This window comes from Rhodamnia argentea, chromosome 6, assembly GCF_020921035.1.
Source record: "Rhodamnia argentea isolate NSW1041297 chromosome 6, ASM2092103v1, whole genome shotgun sequence".
Taxonomy (NCBI): Eukaryota; Viridiplantae; Streptophyta; class Magnoliopsida; order Myrtales; family Myrtaceae; genus Rhodamnia; species Rhodamnia argentea.
This window is the reverse complement of record NC_063155.1, coordinates 27,278,346-27,305,620: the sequence shown is the minus strand read 5'-3', so window position 1 is coordinate 27,305,620 and position 27,275 is coordinate 27,278,346. Positions and strand designations below refer to the sequence as shown.

Genomic DNA, 27,275 nt, shown 5'->3' with positions numbered 1-27,275 from the left:
AAAAAGAATAATAGAAAGTAAAAGTAGATCGAAGCCCAGAAAGGCCCATATCGCAGAGCTTTTCTCAGCCCATTATGATTGGGTTTTTGGGCCTTGGTCATTGCTCGTGGCCCATTATGCGTGGGATGTCTATACATAGCGCAGGCACAAACGCGCACTCTCCCCGTCCCAGAAGAGGGTGCTGCAATCGTTCCTAGTTTTGCTCGCTGCATTGGGGGAGACAGATCTGTGAGTCCTTTCCTCGTTTCCTTCTCTTCTTCTTCTTTGATTTGTTAATTTTGACTGTATTGGGGTTTCCCGTTGACTGATTCCGGATTGAGTCGCGCCCAATTTCTAGCCTTTTTTTTTTTTTTTGGCTTCTCGTCGTTCGTTCTTTTGGTCCTGTTAATTCGCATAGGCAGCAGAGAAGGCGAAGAAATGCTTCTGACCTCGGATGTCAGCATGTTGAGGTTTACTTTAGCTCAATTGAAGATGCGTGGGCGACATGGTGGTGGTGTATCTCTCGGGTGATTTGGTCGGAAGGATGATTTAGGGAAATTCAATGAAAGGTCGAAGAGTTGAAAATAATCAAGATTTGGGTATTTTCGATTTACCAGCGATCTGGGATCTGGGTTTTGATCCATATTTGGGGGTATTATCTGTCGACTCATTGATCGCATTTGTTTTCTGGAAGATCTTCTTGGGTATAGATGGCTCACTCATATGTAGTCTCTATATCCGAATAATCAAGAATTTTCTGCTCTATTCGACCACCCTCGAACTCTAGGTGACTAAGCTTTCAGTCTTTATCATTTTATGTGTTGGCTTCTTTGTTGGGGGCTTTGTGGATTGTTTTGGAGACTTTCTCAGTTTTCCGGATTCACCCCATATTAGTCATTAACTTCCAGTTTTGAATTTGTTAAAATTTATCATGGGACATATGAACTCCTTTCATTATCTGGTTATAGTAGCTCTTCATGGGGAATGTTTACGTGCTGCTGTTACTCTTTAGGGAGTTATCACTTTAATTGTCCTAGCTTCACAGCTTTTAATCGTGCACGTCAGATGCTTATGCCCGTTGCTCCTGGCCTGTTGCAGATAACTTCTGGAGCTGCTAGTTACAGCTGAGTTACCATGTCTATGGTTGATGAGCCTCTTTATCCAATAGCTGTTCTCATAGACGAGCTCAAGAATGATGACATCCAGTTACGATTGAATTCTATTCGGAGACTATCAACAATTGCCCGTGCTCTTGGAGAAGAAAGGACTCGAAAGGAATTAATTCCATTTTTAAGTGAGAACAATGATGACGACGACGAGGTGCTTCTTGCAATGGCAGAAGAACTGGGTGTATTTATTCCTTATGTTGGTGGAGTCGAGCATGCCAATGTCCTGCTTCCACCATTGGAGACCCTCTGCATTGTTGAGGAAACTTGTGTCAGAGACAAAGCTGTGGAGTCCTTATGTAGAATTGGATCTCAAATGAGGGAGAGTGATTTGGTCGACCATTTCATTCCTTTGGTTAAGGTGAGGAGACCTTGGCAAACTGCTCCTATACTACCTGAGAATCATCTTAGATGTCATTGATGCTCTTGCTGCTCCTTATGCCCATATATCCTTAATTGATCTTTATTCTCCAAATTTAATGTCTTAAATCTGGTCAGATTTAACCAGCTCATCAAGTTTTAGAAGAACCTTGGTAGGTTGTCTTTAACCTTGTAAATTTAGCTAGCTTTCATGGTTACATGGACTAGAGAAAAGAAAGGAAAATGATGATTGGCGATAGCTTGGGAAACATATATCTAGGTTAATTTGTCTCAAATGTGTGACAAAAAAACTGCGTGATATGTACAATTCATTTTTTTCCCCTTTTCTTATAATATCATGCTTTCAGAGGTTGGCTGCCGGTGAGTGGTTTACTGCTCGAGTTTCTGCATGTGGGCTGTTTCATATTGTGTATCCTAGTGCCCCAGACATGTTGAAGACAGAGTTGCGTTCGATATACAACCAACTATGCCAAGATGACATGCCAATGGTTAGGAGGTCTGCTGCATCGAATCTGGGGAAATTTGCTGCGACTGTTGAATATGCTCATCTGAAGACTGATATTATATCAATATTCGAGGACCTCACACAAGATGGTATTATAAGTTTTCATCCTAATTTAGTGGTTACACTTCTTTTCCTCTCATCTGATTTGATTGTCTTACTTTTGAGGACTCTAACAATGTCACTGTTGAATTTGGATTTTAACTAGCTGATGTCATCAGGACCTTCTTGTTATGATGGATTCCCTATTTGATGAAATTTTTTCCAGGAATTCATGTTGACATGGAGTAGCTATATAGAATTACCTCTTTGGCTCTACAAAGATTGTAACATGCCTTTTCATTGTTATGTCATGACGTTTATCTTCATTGCTAGTTTTTCTTTAATTGTTTTGTATCTCAGATCAGGATTCTGTACGATTATTGGCTGTTGAGGGTTGTGCTGCTCTTGGGAAACTGTTGGAGGCCCAAGATTGTGTTCAACATATTCTCCCTGTTATAGTTAACTTCTCTCAGGCACGTTGCTAATTTACTGCTTCTGATAGCATTTCTTATTTTGATCAGTAATTCCAAGCTTGAACTTTATACATTTATGAGCTCGCAACAATGTTGATTTGCATTTGCCATGTTTTTGTTGCTACATGCTGAGAGGTATGTAATTTCAGAGACACATAAAGTGATTTATTCCTTTCATTGTTGGTACTGTTCACTGATGCTTTCTCACCCCAAAAAAGGGCTTAAGCTGAAAGGCAAGGCTCTGATGGGAAATTCAAGAAGTCTCGTATAATAACATTGCCTCACTGACACATTTTCTTGGTTGAACTGCCCTGACGGTGGATCTGCTTTGTTGTATTGTATTGAGAGCTAACCCTTTGAGGTCCAGTCTGATAAATGGTAATAAACCTTGTAATTTCTAATTTGGGAGCCATCATGCTGTAGGTAACTAGATAAAACTTGCAAATGAGCTACAGGCTACAGTTCATCGGACTACTTAATGGAAGCTGAGTCTCTAAGTTGTACAAGGATGGACCTGCAGACACAGACTAATGTTTGTTGCACAATTTGGCTCTTTGGAAAGTTGAGATATGTTCCTTGATAGTCATATATCCCTGGTGATGGGACCTGCACGTATGTTTAAAATGCATTCAAAAAGATCTTAAAATGTTCTTTTCATCACTCTGTTGTTGTATCACTGAGGCACTGTGGAATAATGTGTCCTTTGACCGTGCCTTGTACTGAACATTCTTTTGAAAATTCTTCTATCCTTCGGTTTCTTCAATGAGCACACCTAGATATACTTGGTAATTAGCCAAAAGTCATTTAAGTCGAGTGTTTTGACAGAACACTATAACCCAACAAACCTGCTGCACTTTGGAGGTTGAATCACAGGTCGGGGAGAAATCTGCAGTTTTCTCAAATGATAGTGCGATCTAGTTGTGGAACTGTCAATTAGTCAAGCTAAAGCCTTTTCCTTGTTTGCGTTCAGATCTGACACAGCTTGCTTACTGAGAGTTGGTCATAATTATCTTTGGCACCATTCGCTGTAAGACGGGGTAGAAGGCTTATATCATTATATGTGGCCGAGGACATCAATTTTTGGGCTTTGGGCTTGATTTGATTTCTTGAAATATTCACCCAATTAATGATATATTGACATGTTGGATTTGTTAACCATATGCTGCCAGTGAAACTTTTTGCTTATTATGTGTCTCACTTGCCTTTCCTTGACAGGATAAGTCTTGGCGAGTGCGCTACATGGTGGCTAATCAATTGTATGAGCTTTGCGAAGCCGTGGGACCTGAGCCTACGAGGTATGGCTTTAATTCAAGCCATGGAAAAGCCTTGTGCACCTCGAGTTTTCTTGCACTCACAAGCTAAAAGAATGTCTATATGGGAACTGATGCTTGTTGACTATAAGTGCCTTTTTTCCGCACTTTTGGGTCCCCGTCATTTTGAATCGATGTTTTGAAAATCTGCTCATCTGATTGGTTACTACATTTGTTGGATTGGATTGGCTGCATGGATGTATCCCTTTCAGTTATCTAATTTCACCTTTTGTCATAATGTATCCTTGTATGTTATGATCCAATTTTGGTACTTCTCTCACAATGCGTGAGTAATTTTCAGGACGGACTTGGTCCCTGCATATGTGCGTTTACTTCGGGATAATGAGGCTGAAGTACGTATAGCAGCTGCTGGAAAAGTTACCAAGTTTTGTCGGATTTTGAACCCAGAACTTTCCATTCAAAATATACTTCCGTGTGTCAAGGTGCGAATGTCTATGAAAACATAGCTTTTGCAAAGAGCTTTAATTTTGTTGTTCTGGATCATATTATGCATCTCACTTTTAGAATATCTCCATTAGTAATGACTGGCGACCTTTTGCAGGAACTGTCGTCGGATTCTTCCCAGCATGTTCGGTCAGCTTTAGCCTCAGTTATAATGGGAATGGCACCAGTCCTAGGGAAGGTAGGTGCCTTGTAGTGGCTGGTATTACGCCTTTTAGCAACTATTCTGAAAGGAGCTAGAGAAATTTTGGCTCTTACCTGTTTGGATGACCACAGAGGTGTTATAGTTTTTGAACGCCTTGGGTCCTGCAATGTACTATAGTTACTAAATGTTAGTTCCTTCATTTTCTTTTTCTTTGGCTCGACGTTGATGTATGTCCCTCTTACTTGGATGAGCCAAGTGAAAAGCAAGATGGAGGAGAAAAAGAAAGGAGGCATTAGTCCAAAATCAATAGCATTTCCTTTTCTCTTGAAACCTGAAAACAAATAATCGTTGCATATTGTGATGCAGGATGCTACCATTGAGCAGCTTCTTCCAATATTTCTTTCCCTTCTGAAAGATGAATTTCCAGATGTGCGTCTCAACATTATTAGCAAGCTCGATCAAGTCAATCAGGTTTGCTGCAAAATTTAAAGATCCATCTGCATCTTTTTTCTTTTATGCACTTAAGATTTCTTCATTTTCACTTTTCATCCTGCACCTGTGAACATCTCCTGACATTGTGGGTATTTTTTTTTTTAAATTACTATCTATGTCGTTGAGTGAGGTATGAAACTGAAGTTTCTCCTATGCAGGTTATTGGGATTGATCTTTTGTCACAGTCGTTATTACCAGCAATCGTAGAGCTTGCTGAGGACAGACATTGGAGGGTCCGGCTTGCCATAATAGAATACATACCTCTGTTGGCCAGTCAATTGGGTGTAGGGTTTTTTGATGATAAGCTTGGGTCTCTTTGCATGCAGTGGTTGCAAGATAAGGTTTGTTGGTTCCCAGTCTTACAGGAGAGCTCTTAGATGTTTCTTCTTGATAGTGTTATGATGGTCACAGATAACTTAAAATCCTTCTCTACTTCTGTTCCTTTTTCATGCCTCAGAATTCACCAATGTCTTCTCTACTTCTGTTCCTTTTTCATGCCTCAGAATTCACCAATGTCTCTTAACTTTTTATGCCTGCCAAGTTATGAGTAAACGATATCGAGCTTGTGGATGTCTGAGACAGGATTGCCATTTCATTGGATTTTTTTTTTAAAACTGTTTGTCTGAAGACCTCATTATCAGTCACTGGCTGTTGACTGCACTTGCCATTGAAATGTTCTAAACCTGAAATCACTGTCTCGGCCTTTTGAAGTTGTTCTGAATTAATGTTTCTGCTGATTTTTCTTCATAAAGATATTGCCTTATCTTCCGTTGACATAGTTTGTGAAGGAGTGAGCATTTGCCAGAAGTATGTCACTAAAAGCAAATCTCCTGTAGGTTTACTCAATTCGTGATGCAGCAGCAAACAACTTGAAGCGCCTCGCCGAAGAATTTGGTCCTGACTGGGCAATGCAGCACATAATTCCTCAGGTGTTTGTACTGATTTTGACCGTTAATTACCAGCTCTTGTTTGTTTTATATGTGTCATAGACATGCTAAAGTATTGTTTGATAAAACTCTGGGATGTATTGATGTTAGTCATTCCTTCTGCTGCTTCCTATTTTTTCCTCTTTGGTAAATCTGGTCCTTCTTGCTTCATTCCCAGAGGAAGCCTTATTGCTTTCCTTTTATTGTGGCACCATCGAATATTATTCTTCTTCACAAATTATCTCCTACCTTTTTGTATCGACAGTTAAACTAATGGTTGGTATGGTTTACATTGCAGACATTGGAGATGATAAACAATCCACACTATTTGTACAGAATGACAATTCTGCGTGCAATCTCTCTTCTTGCTCCTGTGTTGGGGCCAGATATCACTTGCTCGAAGCTTCTGCCGGTGGTGGTTAATGCATCAAAAGACAGGTACCTTTAAGCTAATGAAGCTACAATGCGTTTCATGAATGATTTCTGACCACTTGCTTGTGCTTTGCAATTGGCAGGGTGCCAAATATCAAGTTTAATGTGGCAAAAGTGCTTCAGTCCCTCATGCCAATAGTTGACCAGTCTGTAAGTAACCCATGGAGATTTTAAAATTTTCATTTCTTGATCTCTCTATCTTCATTTTTATAATTGCTGTTTTTGGCAAGTACAAATTTCATTCTAAGTTTTCCATTCGAACATTTTGCCTTGTTTTCCTGCTATTTCGGCATTCAGGCTTAGAATTGTTTCTTTTGTCCCTTTGGGCGAATGATTGTCTCCTCTTGATTTCTAAAGGCTTTTTTCTTTCCGCTGAACAGACGGTGGAGAAAATGATCCGGCCCTGTTTAGTTGAGCTTAGTGAGGATCCTGACGTTGATGTCCGCTTTTTTGCCAATCAAGCTCTTCAGGCTATTGACCAGGTTATGATGACTAGCTAGGAGGGCTACTTTTGATAGGTTCAAGTTGACATATGTATTTAAATCGGTGTTTGATGTTTTTCTCTGGAATTGCTGTTACATCACATTGGATTAATATACTTCTCACAGTTTGAGTGAGGTCTTAAATTGGATCCTTGATTTCTAATCCCGTTGAAGGAGTAGCTGTTGTATTTTTAAGTCAGATTAGAATATACTCTGATCGAGGTTGTATGCCACCTTGTCTAAAGTATGCGATTTAGAGTGAGTTACTCGGTTTTGGGATGTTAGTGTGATGAAAATAGTGATTCATTTACCTTCTCTTATATATCTGTCCACCATGAAGCTCAAAGAGCGGTTTCCCCAGCTGATTTGCCTTCACGTTCATTGTTCTTTGTACATTGGCTCAACATGTTGCCTAGTATATGTGGTTGGTGGATCGTCTTATAATGTGTTCTGATTCACGAAGTTCAGCAGTATAGTCAAGTAGGTTGGATTTGATCCGTATAACAACAGTCTCTCCGAGGTGGAGAAACAGATGTCCTCTTCGGCAATCTCAGCTCAGGCGTTCGAGTTGTAGAAGATATTCTTCCCAAGCTGAGTTGGTACCAAATTTCCAAGTGTGTACCAGCACACGTCGTTCCATATGATGATCTCTTTCACTGTGTTCTTGTAAGAAGAGTTTATAGATTAAAAAGTAAAGAACTAAAGGTTTAGTCTTCTTTCATGGTTTTGATCCCGTGTCATGTGTTTGGACGGAGCAGTGCTTAGGAATACATCCGTTGCGTATACTAGAGCTTTTATCTAATTTCGCAGCACTACTTTCGACCATCATTCTCATTCATGGGGATGCTTATCAACTTTACTTTGTAAACTTGACGTAATATGCTTGAATTTAAGTTTTACGTGAGCCGGGTGCTGGCCAATTCGAACAATTTGCTCCAATATCCTCAACCTCGAAAGTGTCCTCCGAAAGAATCATTTTGTAAGATGAACACAATACGTAATTCACATTACGTAGATAAAATGACGAACTCTAGTATTATGATATGGATTCTGACACGATACCGAACCTCCCGGAATGTGTCGGTGTTGCATAGGAGATCAATGAAGGATGGGCAGATTGAGCGGCTGAAGAGCCTCGTCCTTCGAGCTCTGCTCCCGGCAATCCATCAGCGGGATTCGAGTTTCAATTTCCTCATGGCTCGCTATTGTCTTGATTTCATCGCGTAAAGAATGGAAGCATAAGCGTATATATTTATCCTTTTGTGGTTACTCTGAACAAATAGGCGGGGGAAAATTATTCAAAAAGTTTTAATCTATTGTATTTTTGCTAATTCAGTTATAAACGTTTTAATTTTTCCGATTGAGTCCTAAACTTTTTCACGTTTTGCTAATTGAGTCTATCATGCCAAAATTGATAGAAAATTGCTGATGTGGACAATTATTAATAGTATTTTAATATATATTTTCAATTATTTTTCTCCTATTTTCAGTCTTTACTTCTTCTTTTTTTTCCTTCATCGGGCACCCCCAAGCCTCATCGATGGCTGGCGGAGGTCATCAGGCCCTAGCGGGGTCACCCTCACCTTGCGCCCTCACCTTAGCTGGTTAAGGGTAGCCCTTCGCTAGGCGAGGGCGACCCCGACTTAGGCGAGGGCTGCCCTCGCCCGCAGGCCGGCAACCTCCGTCGGCCATTGATGAGGCTGATCGATGGCCAATAGAGACAAAAAAGGAAAAAGAAAAAAAAAGAAAAGGGAAAAAATAAGTAAAGAAGGAAAATAGAAGAAAATAAAGAAAAAACAATATATATTTATAAAGAAGAATCATTCAATAAAAGTTGTCCACGTTAGCGTTGACAAATGGCACGGCTAGCGTTGACGTTAGCAATTTCCGGCCAAAATCGATCAAGAAGGACTTAATTGACAAAGTGTGAAAATATTTAGGACCCAATTGGAAAAATTAATAGTTTATGGCTGAATTGACAAAAGTGCAATAGGTTTAAGACATTTTGGACAATTTTTCTGTGGAATTCTTAATGGTACTTATTACTTCTACTCCATCGTATCACTTGTGAACTAATTATATAACGCAAGCCTTCGATTTGAATGAGGTTCCATCCTCATATTTAGTGTCCTCATTTGTCGTCTCTATTTCCACATTGATATTCAAAGAGCTCGTCTTGTGCAAAGAACACAAAACACATAACCAGAATATCCAAATGAAGTTGTATATGCCAGCTACGAAATAATTGAATATGATCGAATCTGTCTTATGTCCAATATATTTTATTTATCTGGTAGTTCGTCTCGCATTCTGACTTCCCAATGTTTTCCTCGTCAAATGAAAACGTCACTGACAAATGAGGTCAAAGATGTCGAGCAGCTCCAATCTCTTTCCTATCTCTTGCGTTTTACCCATTTGACTCGTTGCGTGATGAATAATAAAACAATCGCACGCGTGCACATTTGATAATCCCCAAAAGATCAACAGAAATTATGTCGATGGGTAGTGGCTCAACTTTTTACTGTGGCGACAGTAAAGAAGAAAGGAAAAAGAACAAGGAAAAAATAGAAGTTTAATAAATAAAAAAAATCCCCAAGAGATGTTAAAATATTATAAAAAATAATTCAGCTCGGCGTCTGCCGTGCCGCGCAAGACATACGGCGTTCAGTCATCGATTATCAATCAAAATGGATTCAATTGAAAAAATGTAAAAATATTTAGGACTGCAATAGATTGATGACTTTTTGGATAAATTTCCCGAATCCAATAGGATCTTGCCAAAGTACGTCCAGAGCCAACTTTGTACATAGTACCTTTTGGATCTCTAACATCGCTATGTGGGTATGATTAGAGGGCTTAGCGTATTATAATTCAAGGAGAAGCTTAAAAGATTCCCATATGATTTTCCATACATGCCCAAAAGATCACCGATGAACGAAGGCCCCGACATGAGACATCATTTCTAGCGCACGAGCTTGTGCCATTTGAGACTTACTAAGAACCTGAAACGCATGACCGACTCCGGCGTGCATGACGCATTCAACGACGTTGCCCGCTTCAGCCAAAGCGCCGCAATACTCCACGTTTCTGTCTCTCAGTATGTCCCTCTCCGATACACACACTAAAGTACGAGGCAAAACCCTCGTTTTCCCCGAGTTGCAACCTCTACGCTCGTCTTGTTTCAGCGGATTGCACCAAGGATGGTCCCGGTTGCTCCCGCGTGGCAAGGCCAGCCGCCAGTACGTGTCGGACGCGGCCACTGTCAGCGCTGAACTGGGCGGCTGCCGCGCTGCGTGCTTCTCCGACTCTGTCCTCGCTTCGCCTCCGAAGAAGGGTTGTATCAAGATCGCGCCCTCGAAGCATAGCGAGTTCGCCGCCTTGAGCTCGGTGCCATCATCGGAAGCAAGTCTCGCGGCCAAATGGTGGGCTATGTTGGCTCCGGCACTGTCGCCGGCGAGGAAAACTCTCGAGAAGTTGCACCGCCTCGTCCACCACTCGCTGGAGGCTTCTAGGAGTTGCCGTCCGAGCCACATCAAGGCTTTGAAGCCGTCTTCGTAGGCGGCCGGGAGGGGGTTCTCCGGCGCTAGCCGATAATTAACGGACATGATCACGCAGTTGACTTTGAGGGCTAGCTTCGCTAAGAACTCGTGATAGCAGCTCCAAGCGGCCGAGCCGATGCAGAAGCCACCGCCGTGGAAGTACACAATCAAAGGAAGGAGCTGGTTTTGTACGCCGTGGTTTGGGACGTAGAATCTCGCCCAGACGTTTGTGAACTTGTCCACGACGGCGTCGGCTGATGCCACGCCAAGCTCTGGAGGCAATGCGGTGGAGACGAGAGGGACGATGTTGGGACGCTCCACATGTCCATCTTTATAAACTCTGATGAGTCCTCCGATCTCATCCGTCACAGCGCCGTGCCACTTTTGAGGGACATCGTCGCCGACGGCCTTTAGGGTTAGGGTTGGACCGAAGGTTATTGCAGCCATTCTTCTTCTCACGGACAAACGTTTGGCATTAGTACTTCTTTATATAGTATGCGAGGACATACAAAAAGCAAGAACTATCTAGGGTTAGATCAACGTGAAAAAAACAAACATAAAATTATCTAACACGTTTATCAAATCTGGTAACTTTTACATGTTCATGACATGCCTTATGTACCCACTAACTTATTAATTGTTTAAAAAAGACAGATAAAAACTAGCTAAAGTCATTCATCATGTGCATTCGAACAAGATCATCAGGAAAAGGCAAACGTTTTGCTAAGATTAATTGCTCGACATGTATTAAACGAGGCATTGTATATATTAATTAAAGCGGTTTGCCACCAAGGGCAATAGTATTTGCGACGAAATCTGCTGCACTCGGATGCCGTAAAACGAGACATTCTTTCTCGAATCATCATCATACGTGAGGGAATTCCAAAATAGGGCAAAGGCAAACTCGATGTGCTCATATGAATCAAGAGTCGTTTGAGTTGTCAAATTACTTGGCTTGGATGCGCAGATCCCATGCACGAATTACAACGTCTAACACCCAAAGCAACGACTCTTGAGGCCACATCCTTCAACCTTATTGGCAGAACCTCACTCTACGTGTGGGATAAGATGAAGACGACTTGTAACGAGAACCTTAATTGGGTCGAAGAAGATTGGGGGTCGCAAAATAGAATCGTAGATTACCCTTCAGAATAATATGTGGCATGACATTGTTGACATTTGAGGGAAATAGACAGTGCCATAGTGGGAACTTTAGGTTGCTTCCCAATAACATCTTTTCCACGGGACTGCTGGAAACATGTACTGAACTGGTGAATTATGCAAGTCTAGAGAGAGAGAGACCTCCCTGACGTTTCCTTCCACTTTTAGAGCGTGTGGGCCTTGAACAGGGCAAGCTGTCCACTTTGAAAGGAAAAATCAACTCTCAGGCATCGGGCATTGTGCACGAGCCCTAGGGGGCCTCTCCTCTCCTCTCATGCTCTTCCTCCACGTTTCCAGGAGGACCATGGAAGTTGCTCGTGAATGGCCGAACTGAAGAGTGGGGTCGGAATGGGGTCAAAGGCTTGGTCTCTTCATAGCTTCACCTGCGGCCAGCCATTCATCACATTCATGCATGGTGTACATCTCTGTCACCATCGTGATGATGGAGTTATCCGATCATTGGTCGCACCATTCATTCATTCGTTTTCGCACCAATTATTCTGGGACGATGAATGTACCCGGGAGGCCTTATTTCTCCAGCACAGAAGAACATCGAGTCTGGCTCATTATATTTTGCAAAAAGTGGATTTACGCGTTAAATATTCTTCTTCTTTTTCTTGCTAAAAAGGATGATAAGCATTCAACTGCAGACAAGCATTAGCTCTTTTTTACCCCGTTTCCTTTACTTCTTTCCCTTTTTTGCCCCCTTCTAACCTCAGCAACTCCAACGGAAAAAGTACAAAAAATATATATATAAATTTATGATATTGGTATTAATTTAATCCTAAATATTAATAATCAATTTAGTCTTAAATTATTTTTATGTTAATACCAATTTAGATTGGCCGAAAATTATTGATGTGGACACTAGCTATTCTCCATGACACGATCGATACCGACGTGGACATTTTTAAATTATTTTATTTTATTTTCTTCTTTTTTCTCCATTTCTCGGCCACCGGCCATAGGCCGTGGCCAGCAAGGGTTGGCCTTGCCTGGGCGAGGGTCGGCCTCGACAGATTTGTCTAGGGGGACCTTGCCGGCCACCATCAAAAAGAAAAGGGAAAAGAAAAAAAGGGAAAAAAAAGAAAAATTACTAAAATTATAAATAAAAAAAAATGTCTACATCAAGACCGGTCATACCGTGTTGGATGGTCAACTTCCACGTAAGTGGTATTCCACTAAAATTGGTCGGATTGATCGAATTGATATCAATACCCAAAAAACATAGAATAAGATTAGTCTAATTGAAATATTTAAGATTGAATTGATATCAATGCGATCGATTTAAGACTTTTTTAGTTTTATTCTGCCCACCTCCTACTTGCATCCATGGTCGAATCGTGTTGTGTCGTGATAATAGATAGTTTGGGGCAAGAAGACATTTGATGTGATTGCACGTGCAAATGGGCAGCTATCTTTATTCTGCAAACATTCCCTTGGTCGTGAGATTTCCTTTTTCGTCCACTATCAATTTCATCGAGCCTCGAAGCAGATTAGGGAGAAAAAGATTTGTCACATACCTTAATGTTGATGTGACGGTCATAGATAGAGCCAGATTGAAGAATATTTCGGCTGGCTAGTCGCAATATGTCAAAGCAAAGTTCCCAACGTAGTCATAAGGATGAATCGGTTAGTCTTCAGTTTATGACAGGGTTACCGACTTCTCGGTGCCACGACCGGCCCGACTTTCGTTGGAGCGCACGGAAAGCCCGGATTGATGGACTTGGTTTATTTATTTATTTTGGTTTTTCTTCTTTTTCTTTTCTCAATCATTAAAAATATCAAAAAATATCTACGCGGTGCTTAAGTGCTAGTCATGCCATGTATGACAATCAACGTCCACGTAAACGAATTTTCGATCAAAATTGGTTGAATTGACTCAATTAATAGAAATGCAAAAGATTTAAGACTGAATTGTCACAAATGCAAAAGGTTTAGGACTGAATTAGCATCAATGCAACATGTTTTGAACTGAATTGGCACCAATGCAATAGATTTAAAACTTTTTTAACACTTTTCCCGGATTTGGGCTACATGCTCAATGGCGTCGGTTGAGGGGTGGGCGCGCAGCCAAGCATGGACATCAAGCCCGTGATTAAACCACCTCAAAGGTAGGTATCCAGCTAGGCAGACGCTAAAGGTGGATTGGTTTGGCTTTTGAAATGGACTTGGTTGCTGTAAATACCCTTGGACAAATCCTAAGGCGTCGACAAGCTAATTTTAGCATCAATGAGCTTGGCCTGAGGTCGTGTGACCAACCCCACGTGACGGTTGTCTTCTCTCTTAGAGTTGCCCAACCTTGGCGATAAGGGTGAGCATAGGTTCAAGGTAGAATCGATAACCAAACTTAACCAGTTATAGGAACCGGTCTAATTTTAGGTTCCTATGTTTACTAGTTTGAAAAAAAAAAATGGTACTATACAGTTTGGTTCCCGGTTCCTAGGTAAGATCGGACCCGGGACCGAAGATTATATTGTAATTGATGTATATATGTATTCATATTGTAATTCTTTTGTATATCTAATGAGTAAATGTTTTATTTAAATTATTTTTTTAGATTGCCTTAATGAGGACATGATCAGAAATAACTCTTTTTTTAGATTTGATTGTCTTAATGAAGACATGATCAGAAATAGAGTTTACGAGTTGAAATGGAATAAATATATGTAGTGAGGTTTTCTATTAATTATTTAGTCTAATTAATAGTGATTTTAATTTCAATTATTATTAAATTATTAACTATGTTTTTTTTTAGGTGGTCAGAATGGAGCAATTTTGCATGGATGATTGAGGACTTAAGCTCTAGAATTTAGGTTTTATGTTATGTGTTTTGAAGTTGTTATTGTTCATTTTATTTTATGTGTACATCATTACGGATTCTTGATATTGACAAATGCGAAATTTTGTTGTCGCGTTCACTTTAATTTTGCTTAACAAAAAAGGAAACAAAAAAAAGAAGAAAAAATGAAAAAAAAAATTGATCGGTTCTTGGGTAGACTTTGAAGCCGATTTACATGATAGGTTCTAGGTTTCAGGGGTATGCAAAATAAGTCTTTTTTTTGTCATAAGTTATGCAAGATATGTTACAAGTTCCAAAAATTAAGGAATCGATTTCGACATGCTAGGTTCCAGGTGGAACCTGGACTAATCTTGGAATCTCTTGTCCTTACTTAGTAAGGGGTAGCCCTTGGCGACCCCCGGCAACCCCAAACAACCCTCGTCGAGGTTGCTTAAGGTCGTGCATCCTCAAGTGACGACCACCAATGCCAGACCTAGCTCGGCGGCGATGATCATCATTCGACGATCGCAAGTAGATTTTCTTTTATTAATTTATCTATTGATAGAAATTATATACTTTAAATCCTTTACAAGTCTAGCTTTGTCCGAACAGCGTTTAAATGTTAAGTTGATTTCAAGACACTTGCAATTTACTAAACACTGTTTGTATTTCAAAAACAAAAATCTTTAACCTAAAGTCTTTGTATTTCCCCATAAACTTTCTCCAAATGTCCAACCATTCGCGGCCTAAATGTCTATCGTTGCTTCTCCATCAAGAGGTTGACTTATTGGATATAGGGCAAAAAATTTGAGTTGTTGACGAGGGTTTAAAATTCTTAGGCGTGAAAAAACCCACACCAGCTCGTCATATCTATTAGATAAAAAGATTCATTCCAATTTTTTTTTTTAAAAGGTACGTTACAATAGAAAATAGATAATTTGTTCTTTAAACTTCCTAATAAGGCCATAAAAAAAAAAATCGAGGTACTTGATTGAGCATCAAACGAGCAATAAACGATGTGGTGGCTGGTAAAGGTGGTCGGAAATAAGTTGAAACAGCCTAAGACAATGTTAGGTAGGTGACTCCAAGGCATGAAGCTTTGAATGAGTTTTATCGATTGCACCTATCCGGCCCTCCAACACCCTGATCAAAAGTTCGCATGTTCAACTTGTGTTGTGTGCCAATAGGTATGTGACCCTATTGGGAAAAATTATCAAAAAATTCTTAATCTATTGTAATTGTGTCAATTCAGTCCTAATTTTTTTTTTCTCGATTCAATCCTAAACATTTTGTAATTTTGCCATTTCGGTTCATCAGGCGAATTTTGGCCAGCCGACATTGACGTGGACTCCGACCAGTTGGTGACAGAATATTTCTATATTTATTTGAATTTTTATATTTTTTTTTCTTTCTTTTTCTTTTTTTTTTCTCTCCCCCTCTCCTCCCTACCTCTAGCCAATCGCCAAGGTCCGGCGACAGGCTAGAAACACGATCGGAGAGGCCGAACCTCGCCCGGCCATGGCAAGGTTCGACCTCACCGCTGCCGGGTGAGGCAACGATGGCGAGGTGGAGCCCCACCATGGCCGGGCGAGGCTCGGCCTCTCCAGCCGGTCAAAGATTGGCTAGAGTTAGGGAAGGGAGGGGGAAGAGGAAAAAAAAGAGGGGAAAAGAAGAAAAATAAAAGAAAAAATTGTAAAAAATATATTAAAATATTTGATCGCTAGCCAGCCGGCATCCACGTCGGCGTCGGCCCACCAAGATTCACCGAATGAACCGAAATGACACAATTGCAAAAGGTTTAGGACTGAATCGAAAAAAAGAAGAAGTTAGGATTAAATTAGCACAATTGCAATAGGTTTAGGACTTTTTTGGTAATTTTCCCACCCTATTAATAAAAGGATTGGAGGGATGGGGACACTATGATAATATCATGGTGCAGGGTTCAATTTCCGCATCTGCAAATAGGCAAAGTAAAAGTCAAAGAGAGGAGAGCTAGAGATAAGGCGTTAAAAAAAATAAAATCGTATCGTATGGAATTCGTTTACTTAGATAAAACTTGTGAATTTTAGAGTTATTCGTGTTAATTATTCCACGATTTATTGTGCCGATTGGATTACAAGAGCTCATAGGTTAGGGTGCCTCCCTTCTAATTGGCTTTCTAAGCTCTCCTAACTCCTTTAGGATTTGTTGTGTTGAGACACTAAAGGTTGTTGTCTTTCTAGTCCTGCGACTCAACGAAAGTGGTTTGGTTCATTCGAATTAGAAATATAATAACTAACCCGGATGCCTCTCTTAAAAGAAAAATAAAAAATTCTGGTCTAAGGTTCGAAAAACATGTCGGATGCTCGCAGGTTCGCATGACTCGTCTACGTTGACCCAGTGCAGTTGAAATTTCTTAGAAGCGTAATCGAGCTTTAAACCTCCTAATAATGTCTCAGGCTCCTGAACTGGTTCGAGAATAACTTCAATTCTGTTGCATAACGTATAGATAGGATCCAAGTCAAAGGTCCACGTTCAGTAAAAACTTCTGTGCCTAAATAAAATATAAGCTTTTTTCATGTACACGCATTTAATAATGTATATTAATCTTAATAATTAGAAAGCATGGCCAATCGAAGCATCGGATTCCCCAAGTGATGTGTACCTGTTTTTTTATTGTTATTATTATTTTTATTTTAGGTCGGAGATGTGTACCTGTTCAAAGCAGAGTCTACAAGCAATAAATTAAGAATTAAAACATGCACTAACCTACAAAAATCGACATATTCTCTCATTCCATGAACTTGTCCTATTTGGGTCAAGGTTAGACCCCTTGCTGACCATCTTCTTCCTCCTCTTGATCATCTCCTTCCTATATAATTCCTAAACCCAAAAACTTTTTCTGTCAAGAAGAGAGCAGAAAATTAAACCAAAGCGATCCCAATTACCACATCAATCCTTAATCTTCCATAAGCCCGCCATGTACGTCCAAACCGAACCCCATCTTGGCATTGGCAGTGACGGCGATGACGTCCACTACGCCGAGCTCGAGAAGCAGATCATCATGCTAATGGCAGACGATGGTGAGGACGACGGGGCCGCCATCGAGACCAAAATCAATTCCTCCAGACGATTAGGCTTTCCGAGCAATATAAGATACGAGGCTGCTTCTAACTTGGGTCAATGGGAAAATCATGATTCCAGGTCGGTCCCAGGTTGGCTTTTGAATTTGTGGAGCAGTGGCAACGTTGGTGGGACTGGTGTGTTCATTCCTCAGTTGGTTCAGAAGAGAAGAAGACACAGCTTCGGTGAGTTCTTGGATTGCTAATTCGAGAATCACCCTGATTTTCCTTTTTCTTCTTGTTATTTTTGTTTTGGTTTTTGGAATACGACAATATGAATCTAGTGGTCACGTCTTAAAGTGCTGATGTTTTTTTTTTATTATTTTTTATTATTTTTTTATTATTTTTTTATTTTTTAAGTGCTGATGTTAAGTTGGTGCACATTTGCAGGAAGCACGAACAACTGCAGGAAATTAATGTACAAGCAAGTGGAGCAGAAGATGCACAAGTGATAGTTCAGAAACCATTTTTCATGACGTCTGATATACAATATGAATTTTTTTTTGTAAATGTTTATTTCCAAGCAACAGTGTACATGATAAGAATCACCCATTTATGCACTTTTGATTTAGATTAACTGTTAAAAAAAAATTAGATTGAGTGTTCAAAATACTTCCCAAACGTGTTGGGAGATATCTTTGGAAAGACCAAATCTCATGCTAACCCAACTCTATTTGCAATTTTAACTATATCGTCAGCCAGAAACTTAAATGACGTTCAGATAAGATATAGAACATTCAACGTGAATATTTGGAAAAAAAACATAAACTTCATGACGTTTTGCAAATAAAAGTGATGATGGCTAATGCGTATCGGAGCTTAATAGATAAGTGAAGCACGTTGGACCAGATAAGCCTGAGTCGATTCTCTGTGTGCAGTCTTCTCTAACTTGACACAATATTCTGATGTGGTAATACTAACCATCCCAGGATTTCAAGAAAAGAAATTTTTGATGGGCACAAGACAGGCCAAACTACGTAAATCACCCGAACTGCTTCGGAAATGCATGGTCATTTCAATGTATATCAATTGACAAAAGAAGAATTAACAAAGTCGTGCTTACCATTAATTGACAGAAGAAGAATTAACAGAGTCAATTGTGATATCAATTGGCAAAAGAAGAACTAGCTACTTATCCACAGTTACACCGCAGCAAGCATTGCCGCGAAAAACTGATCTATGGCTGGCATGAGTGGTAGACACAATATGCACAACCCAAAGAACCTAATTCTTTTTCTCAATAGATAACTTATTGAGATAATTAACTGCATCCTTCTCACTGTCAACTATGTCAAACAGTAAATGTATTTTGTATCTGACCATCGAACCTATTGTGTGTCAAAACTTCTGTCGCTCTAGCGCTCCTATGTTGAAGACGCTGATGTAGCATCTCCGATAACTGGTTGAAGAACTCAGCGTCCCATCTATGAATCAATTGGGGATCTTCTGCGAAGCAAATGTAGATAGATGTAACAGCACTTTCCACCACAGCCATTGCTACTCCGACCTGAAATAGATTATCTAAGCCGTGAGAAAAGATGAAATCAAGTAGTCATAGCGCAAAAAACAGGGATGCCAGGAAGTCCCAAAGTCGGGTCATATGTCAAAGATGACAAGAAGCTGTTCTTTTAGTGCAATATTTCATTTCAGACTGGCTCACATTCAAAGCAATCAATTGTCAGCATACATGCTATACTGTACCATAATGGCATATACTGTGCATTTGGGACAGAAAAGTACTAAAAAGATGTCCATGAACCTTAGAACTAAGCAGGCAAAATCGGCTTGGTCAAAATGCTATTCTGTTATAATGTCGACTAATAAATTACTGCCACTCCAATGACAAAGATTGTAGATATTTGGCCACAGAGAGAGAGAGAGAGAGAGAGAAGACTTACCAAAACCATACCCATCAACATTGAAGTGGAGCCAACCATAACTACTCTATCATTCGACTTAAACCAAGCCCAAACTCCGGCGCAAGTTCCAGTTACAAGCCCTCCCAAGATGGTGCCCATCAACAAAACAGCACCAGAGCAATCATATGCAACAAGTGCTTCAACCCCAGTGGACTGAAATAACTCCCAAGCATCTCTTGCAGAATGGTTAAAGCTTTTACCATAAACTGCAATCTGACAAAAAGTTGAAGGATATGATATATCATAATGCCATCGAAAATGCTCAATGTTGAAAGGAAAAGGAAAACTCAACAAAAGGAATATTGAAAGATTCAATATGGAGAAAAGCAAAGAACTTATGCTGCAAGCTTGAGCTATGCAACATTCTCAGTAGTGTAACAGGGCAACATTCTCAGTAGTGTAACAGGGCTAGAATATAAGGAGCTAATAACTTGCAAATGCCAGCAATTTGAGGAAAATCAATTTCTTTTCCAATCAAATGCAAGTGTGGAACGATGCTATTATAACTAACAGAACATTTGATGAAAGCTTCTTGTATACGTCATACTATTATGGCTGACCAAATAGGATATTTATGACTACCACCTCAAAAGGAATAGATATATCACAGCCAATATAAGCATTGGAAATGAGACACTTTTCTAGTTATTCCTGTTTCTTCTTTGTAAGCTGACCATATATAGTTCTCTTTCATTCATATCATTGCTAGCCCCTCTCTTACTTCTGTACAACTAGAATCAATCCAGGTAAAATGATTCATTGTCTTTACAAGCACAATGAATGTAGGAGGTGAATTTCATAATTTGAACAGGGTTATACTGTTTTAAGTACTTGCACTGATTTCGTTTTGTGCATATGTGATACCTGCAGATATAAGATTATCGGGATTTCCTTGATTGTACCATCTGGAAGCTGAAAACTTAATTGTTGATAAGATTTCAATTTTTTACGGATCAAACATCAATTACCAAATATTCTTAAAATTCATCAGATTGAAATGGAAGCAGTACGCACATAAAAATTTTCTAAATCCCCCTCAACTCCATATTTATTGCATGCTTAAATACCAATCAAGGCCAACCGGCCATATCTTTTGCTTCTCACATTTTCTTCCTGCCATACATTTGAGCACCATAATCATTTCCATCTGTCCATATTGTATGCCTGTGCACTCTCACGTTTCTAGTTCTAACTACCAGTGAAATTTAGTCAACTGCAAATGCTTTTTGTTCAAATAACAAGACACCTATCACTTTCGAACAATGTTTTTCATCACTTGTCATATTCTTAAGTTCCAAAATTATGAAAATGCTTCCCCAACAGAACCGTTCATTAAGGACCAAAATGAGAAGAGAGTTTTCACTGCTCGCCTAAAAGAAGAGACGAAGGGCTAGAGGTTGACTTCAACCCTTCAAAAGGCTAAAGAGGCTTGTTGCGTCCTTTCGTAAGAAAAAAGGTGTCAAGGACTAGCACTACAACTAGCACTAGCAATCAAGGGATAGTAGACAACACTAGCTCAACTGTCAAAGGTAGCATTGTAAAACCATACAATGGAACACTCTCCGAAATGCCAAAAAAAATGATATAGCTGATATCTGAACCTTAGACTAATTTACCTACTGATCAAAGCTGATTGGTTTTGCAAAAAAAGAAAAATAAGTAGACTACCAAGAGCAGAAAATGTACCTGCACATAAGCATACTTGTTGAAAAAGCGTACAAGTGTCTCCACGAGGTTGAAGAGAAAATCCACGCAACAGAGTAGACATTCATTGTTGCCAATCTTTGACCGGAATCCCCTGATCTGGCAGATGTATTAAGCAGGAAGAATGAATTAATGTTGCCAAATTTGAAAATACCAGTGACATGCCAATTAGAGCTAAATTGCTCGGTGTCTAGAGGGAAAATATAAGCCAAACATGCATACCTCCCAACGCAAGGTCCGTATTGCAGCAGTAAATAGTGATCCGTAACATATGCTTCCAAAAGATGTAGTCACAGCATATCGAAGTGTATTCAATAATGAGTTTTGTGGCATTGACAATGATCGTCGACCTCCATGGATGAGAACCAAAAACACCAAACCAGACACTATTACATGCACGGTATTGCAAAGAACTGCACCTGTCCAAAATAAGCTTACAGAGAGCACCTGCATGTAAATAATAATTCGTTACAGGAGTCGTCAACTTCATCCTGTCAGCTCTACTCATTCTTTGATTGTAGATTATATCCCAAGTTTGTTCAGACAAATAAAGAGCAAAACTTGCCAGCTCACCAAAAGAAGCCACCAGCGTTTACCATCATCCATGCTTGATGCAATTACACCAGCTGCTCCGAAGGACCATATTACCATCCATAAAAGCATAACCAGCATAAACAAATACGCTATTCTCGTAACTTCAGGCAGATTCCATACCATCTTGACAGCCTTCTGAAGCACCAACATGGTAAATGGAAGTCTGCAAAAGAAAGCAATAAAGTGAGTGAAAGACTAAGAATTGGTAATGCTGGGAGCATTTAGAAGGCAGCAATTCTACATGCACGTGAAAAACATGAAGGAGACTCTTACATAAACTTTAAATTCTGCTTGAACGAGGGAATCCCTCTCCCCCTGCCCCATATTAGGTCTAACTTAAACATGTACGCTCCACACCAACTTAAGTCCACATGATCCTCTCACTATTGCTCTCTATCAATGTCGAAGGAAAAAGTTTGTCTGTTAAGGATACCACGTGGGTTCATTTAAGAAAGAAAATCAGATATCAAAGTCCATTCAAGTGTAAAGTCGGTTAATATTCCTATTTCCAAGTACTCGTGACTATATTTAAAATAAGGCATGTACGATTAATGAAATCCAAATCATAGGAACAACAAATGCTAGTGCAGAGTTGAGCTTTTAGAACCTTCATTTCTGTCATCCTTTACGATGTAATAATCTAATATAAATCAAGTCATCTACTCCAATCAAAGAAGAAAATTCACAATAAAATGCAATCTCTACCTGTCTATAACAGATATCACATACAAAAACTGCAGTGCAGCTCCAACTGCGAAAGCAACACCACAGAAAAAGCGCTCACCCCAGAAGCACAGAACACTAATCACGGCGAGATAAGTAGTCAATATATGCACCGACACTTTCATCATGTGGTTAGCTTGAGAACCCAGAAACAACAACCACATCCATCCAAGAAGAGTTCCTGCACCACCAGCAACGGCAAATAATGGCCAGTACTCCTCCGTCAATCCGGCATCACTATCTGATGGCACGCTGGTTAACTTGTCAAGATTTAGTCTGTCCGATTTCTCAAACCTGTTAAGTCCGAGAACTCCGAGGAAAAGACCGAAACCAACCAAGTGGATCAAAAATATTGCTAACCAAAAAACATCCCTCCAGCGCCTTGAGGGCGGAGAAGCGAGTATCTGACTAGAATCATAGCTTCTTCTACTCCTCCCAACATTCTGCAGTGGAAAGGGTAAACAAATAGTTAGATGCCCAAAGCATTTTACAACAATTTAGACTAAGCTCTGATCCAATCCAGGGACAAATAAGAAAGGGAGGGCCGAAAGACACGTTAAGACCAAACATCAGCCTAACATAGTCGGACAGGGATAAAATAGGAAAATGGTATGGTGAACGTGTCGATCAAATAGAAAGAATCAACCAACCAGTTAGAAGGGAAGCAACGGAGGCCGAAAAGATCTGGAACCTAACATTTTACAGAAAATCCACAAATACCCTGTCCTCATTCTTACTAAGTCATAACGTAAGAAAAGACTGTAGGACAACTAAAAAACGTCATTTGAGCGACGATGGATTTCGCAAGGATAACCAACCGCCGCACTTGACGCAGCAAACTGGCGGGGGCTTCATCAAAGCGATCTAGAAATTCTAGTCTCCGGACGGCAACTAACGACTCTGCAAAACTTCTCCTTTTAAAGCAGACAAAAACCACTAAGTTCAAGTAACTACAAGCAATTAGAAAAAGCGAAAGTGATTTGCTTCAGGATCCAAAATCAAGCATGCCGGCAGCAGTGGCGATTGGTGCTTGGGAGTAACCGAACTTACCTCGTCGGCAGCGACGATGGAGCCCAATTCAGGGGAAGACGAACTCTGCGAATCGCTCATCCTCAACCTCTGATCAAATGGGGATCAGCATTTTCTCCCCCGCGAAGTCAAGGTGTTCCGGTATATGTTCAAGTTCGAAATTGAATAGTAGAGAGAGAGAGAGAGAGAGAGAGAGAGAGAGAGAGGGAGAGAGAGAGACAGAACGTGACTCTGAGGTGAAGAAGAAGAAGCGAGGAAGGTCAAAGATGAATTACAAAATGGAAATTACTAGGGTTTTAGGTAGAGTTCAATCGACGACCAATTCATTAAGTCTGGCAGGAAAATTGGAGAGAGAGGGAGAGAGGACGAAAGGAACGAGAAACTGAAACTCAACGGCTAAAGAGAGGACAACACATTCGTAATTTCCATCGTTTTCTTCTTAATTTCATCGGATACTAGTTGAGTCAAATAATTAGACCAACAAAAACAACGACATTGTTTCCTATTATCGTGCTCTGCATACTAGGCTATGTCGGAATTCGTATACGATGTTTCCACGCAGGAATAATCGTGTCGATCGCTCTCTGTCGCATACATGTGTTTGAAAAGTTAAACTAGGATTTTGCTTAATTTCATTTTCCAAGAGAGAGAAAAGAAGAAGAAGAAGAAGCCGCGCTTAATTATACTTATCGAAAATAGCTGCAAAAAAGTTAGGAGAAATTGTAATTCAACACCATCCATCGTCGGCTCTCATTTGAGGAGAAGCCGTCGATACCTCGGCTAGCCTAATCCTATCGCAGGCGCCGCAACAGCCGTGTTCGTTACTAATTACGGCAAGATGCAGGGCGGCAGATGTAAATATCTTTAAACTTCCGTGGAGGGAATGGCAAAGAAGTAGGTAAATTCATTAATTCAGAGAGGGATGAATTGGACTCTACAGTATGGATTGGCGAAAGTTGTGTTGTGCACCTAACAACTCTAGTTTCATACCACCTCGCACTTTAGGGATGATTTCAACACATGTCTGGAGCAAAGGAGGCGAATGCATTCCCTATGAGTAACTCCCTGGGGGTTGCCTGTACAATTCTCATTACTTAGTGCATGTAGATGTATAGGGCATGCTTAGTTTGAAGCGCTTCTAATAATCTTTAAAGATTTAGAAACTTGTGCACAATCTCCTCTTTTAAATTTTGAAAAGTTTGGACCTTCGGATCCCTATCAAGATAAGAAGCAAACATTTCACCCTCAAAATCTCTATAAATAGGTGCTCATCTAAGGCTTCGTTTGCTTAGCGGGAAATGAACGATTTGAAAAATATTTTTCTAAAAACGATTTCTTGTATCGGTTACAAAAATGATTGACATAAATTGTAAACAAGAATGAAAAATATTTTTTCGTTGACCGATTTGCGATAAAAATTATCGTTTTCGGGTAAATATTTCTCAATCATTCATTTTTCGCGAAACATACATGAGCATAAAAAGAAAAAGGAAGAATAGACTATACGCCCTCAATGTAAAGGAAACTCTTACACAAACAGCCTCACCCGCCCTTGATTTGAGGATTATCACTACCCACCCTCTAATAAATGGCGTATTACTGAAGCCCAAGCTTGTGCAAAGCTATTCCAAAATTCGAAGATGGCCCATTGCAGGAGAGAATGTAATAAGATCGCGGATTGGGTCGTCAAATCCCACCGCAACAAAACTTTGCCTTCTAACTGGGTTGCTTATCCCCTTACCTGTCTTTTAGAATTGCTATACTCTGAAGCATGTATCTTGTCCACTCCGACCTTTACTTAATGACAATGCAAATCCTTATTCGACCAAAAAAAAAAAAAAAATCAATGAAGAAGAAGAAGGAACAATCACAATCTAAATTAGGAAGTAATACATGAAGAAAGGATCATTAATTTACTAAAATAAGTTGCTTCAAGGGAAGATTATTGTAATAGAGTATTCTTCCTCAAAAGAGATCAAGCCTCTCTTTTGAAGTCAAAAGACACGAACCCATGAGACAATCGATTTCATTACCAGGAAATTGCGTTGCCGTATGGTTTTAAGGCGACGGCATTAAACTCCCCAAGGAAAGTTCCACCGGTGGCCGCACATTAAACGATAAGCTTTCCTTGTTTTCTTAGGTCTTTGACGTCACGACTTCAACGTCCAATCATGAATGATTCTTTGTAAATTCGGAACCTGATCTTCCTTCTTGCCCACGTTATTGCCCCATTACTCACGCATGATGCAGGCACCGTTGACTTTGAATCCACGACTTGACCCCGTCTGAAATAGAATACAATCAATCGGACCTAGTCTCCGTTTTATTTCGTGAAAAATAAAAAAATTTAAAAAGATTAACCTAAAAATAATCACTTATATCGTTTATGAAAATCAAACAAAAAAAAATATTTAATTATCCACGAAAATATTTAGATATGAATTATTATCTACATTATAATTCTATCGAAACAAGCGGTCATTTTTAGGAAAGACATTTTTAAGTCATTCATTATTCGAGAAATAAACGGAGCACTAAACAATGCTTGATAACATTATATTCACGTGACGTATAAACGGGGTCGTATTCATAAATTGTTCGCCTTTTCTGCACTTTTAAAAGGGGGGTAAAATTCATTATTTCTTTCTTTTAAGGAAAATAAATTTTACGCGACTTAATTTGAGTGAATCCTCACAATGAATGAGAAGCAAAATCAAGGTTGTGGGCTTATTTCCACGTGCACGAGGACAAATGCATGAGCGGCGTTAGGTGGAAGTGGAACTTTGCCTCTTGCTTCACGACTCTCACCGGGGGGAATAAAAAAAGAAGAGAACGAGAAAGGAAAAGGAATTACCAAAAACAGGTTCGCACTTTTCCTCTATTTCCTATCTACATTCACAGCAATATCTACCCTATCCAAATGTCAGTTGGTGTGATCTGAACGAGAAGTCGGCATAGCAGCTAATGCCATCGGAGATTTATCCATAGATGCCGACGGCCATAGCTCAATCGAGGGGAGTAGTTATGGCGTAGATATAGCGATACACGGTCGGAATCGAACAAGTTCAGTCTCGTTCTATTTATTTGTAAGAAAGTTCATTTCTAGGCAAAAAGAAAACTATTACGTCCGTCTTAAAGTGTGATGCGTGGAATTCATACACGACCATGCTATTTCGATTTTTTTTTATTGGTCGAATATTATTTCGATTTCAAGAGCTTCGTGGGTTGAATTCGAAGAGCCGGCAGTGTTTGGGGCTTTGAGAGGCTTTTGATCCAACAAGTGTTGTGGGCTTTTAGCCGGTAGCGTGTGAGCTCGGTCAAGAAAATAAGCCCATTTTCTAGTATACATCAAAATGAGTGGGTGGGGTAATAGTACGAGGGAGATGCTGCTTAGTCCACAAATTTTCATGCGTTTTTTATTTTGGTGACTAGGTGGTTTTTTTTTGTTTGTTTGTTTGTCACTCTATAGTTTTTGTCGTTGTTTTTTCTTTTTCATGCTAGAGGTGGTGTGAGTGAATCTTCATCGTTCTTTTTACATCCGATGTTTGAACAACGTTGGGAATTCTGCTCTCGCTGTTGTTCCTTTTCGTGTCAATTTCAAAGCTAAGATTAACAGTTTGATCCTAGTGAACAAATCCTTCAGGGCTTATATATATATATCGTTGAATGTTGTTTCCCCCGAACAATCAGGCAATTGCACGCGACTCGCTTTTCTCAAATGAATTCAAACATGAATATTGTGCGGCACTCCTTGAGTCTTGTTTGGATATGTATACGTCTCACATCGTGGGCTGATTAATTTAACCAAAATAGAACGACATCAACGCGATAACATTATATCACAAAAGATGATTCGTCGCTAAGACATCCGGCGTAATGGTAAACGGGGTCATATATTTTTTGAGAGTTCACCAGTTCGATTTATGTCTTT

The 27,275-nt window shown here is 39.9% G+C and overlaps 4 protein-coding genes across 6 annotated transcripts; 2 read left to right on the top strand and 2 right to left on the bottom strand.

The window, feature by feature from the left end:
- The first annotated feature begins 121 nt into the window (after nt 1–121).
- LOC115756464 (serine/threonine-protein phosphatase 2A 65 kDa regulatory subunit A beta isoform) lies at nt 122–7,106 on the top strand. The gene is made up of 13 exons (XM_030696264.2): nt 122–228; nt 1,078–1,506; nt 1,874–2,120; nt 2,431–2,543; nt 3,759–3,838; nt 4,155–4,296; nt 4,416–4,496; nt 4,827–4,931; nt 5,111–5,293; nt 5,789–5,881; nt 6,177–6,316; nt 6,394–6,460; nt 6,691–7,106. The coding sequence occupies exons 2-13, from the start codon at nt 1,114–1,116 to the stop codon at nt 6,808–6,810; spliced, it is 1,764 nt and encodes a 587-aa protein (XP_030552124.1). The 5' UTR covers nt 122–228; nt 1,078–1,113; the 3' UTR covers nt 6,811–7,106.
- A 2,556-nt stretch (nt 7,107–9,662) lies between these two features.
- LOC115756490 (probable carboxylesterase 6) lies at nt 9,663–10,804 on the bottom strand. The gene has a single exon (XM_030696301.2). The coding sequence runs from the start codon at nt 10,776–10,778 to the stop codon at nt 9,717–9,719; it is 1,062 nt and encodes a 353-aa protein (XP_030552161.1). The 5' UTR covers nt 10,779–10,804; the 3' UTR covers nt 9,663–9,716.
- Nucleotides 10,805–17,094: 6,290 nt separating this feature from the next.
- LOC115727715 lies at nt 17,095–17,896 on the top strand. Its single transcript, XM_030657986.2, has 2 exons — nt 17,095–17,561; nt 17,766–17,896. Exons 1-2 carry the CDS (start codon nt 17,234–17,236, stop codon nt 17,825–17,827), a joined length of 390 nt encoding a protein of 129 aa, XP_030513846.1. The 5' UTR covers nt 17,095–17,233; the 3' UTR covers nt 17,828–17,896.
- A 522-nt stretch (nt 17,897–18,418) lies between these two features.
- On the bottom strand, nt 18,419–23,735 carry LOC115727707 (CTL-like protein DDB_G0274487). Of its 3 annotated transcripts, XM_048281260.1 has the most exons (8): nt 23,366–23,394; nt 22,676–22,758; nt 22,298–22,591; nt 21,572–21,755; nt 21,221–21,445; nt 20,981–21,097; nt 19,274–19,507; nt 18,419–18,882 (listed from the first exon to the last, which is right to left on the bottom strand). In XM_048281260.1, exons 3-8 carry the CDS (start codon nt 22,477–22,479, stop codon nt 18,667–18,669), a joined length of 1,158 nt encoding a protein of 385 aa, XP_048137217.1. In that variant the 5' UTR covers nt 22,480–22,591; nt 22,676–22,758; nt 23,366–23,394; the 3' UTR covers nt 18,419–18,666. The 3 variants fall into 3 exon arrangements, with proteins under 3 accessions (XP_048137217.1, XP_030513837.1, XP_048137218.1); XM_030657977.2 differs by having other exon boundaries at nt 22,298–22,758; nt 23,366–23,735; XM_048281261.1 differs by lacking the exon at nt 23,366–23,394 and having other exon boundaries at nt 22,298–22,496; nt 22,610–22,751.
- Between the last annotated feature and the right edge of the window lie 3,540 nt (nt 23,736–27,275).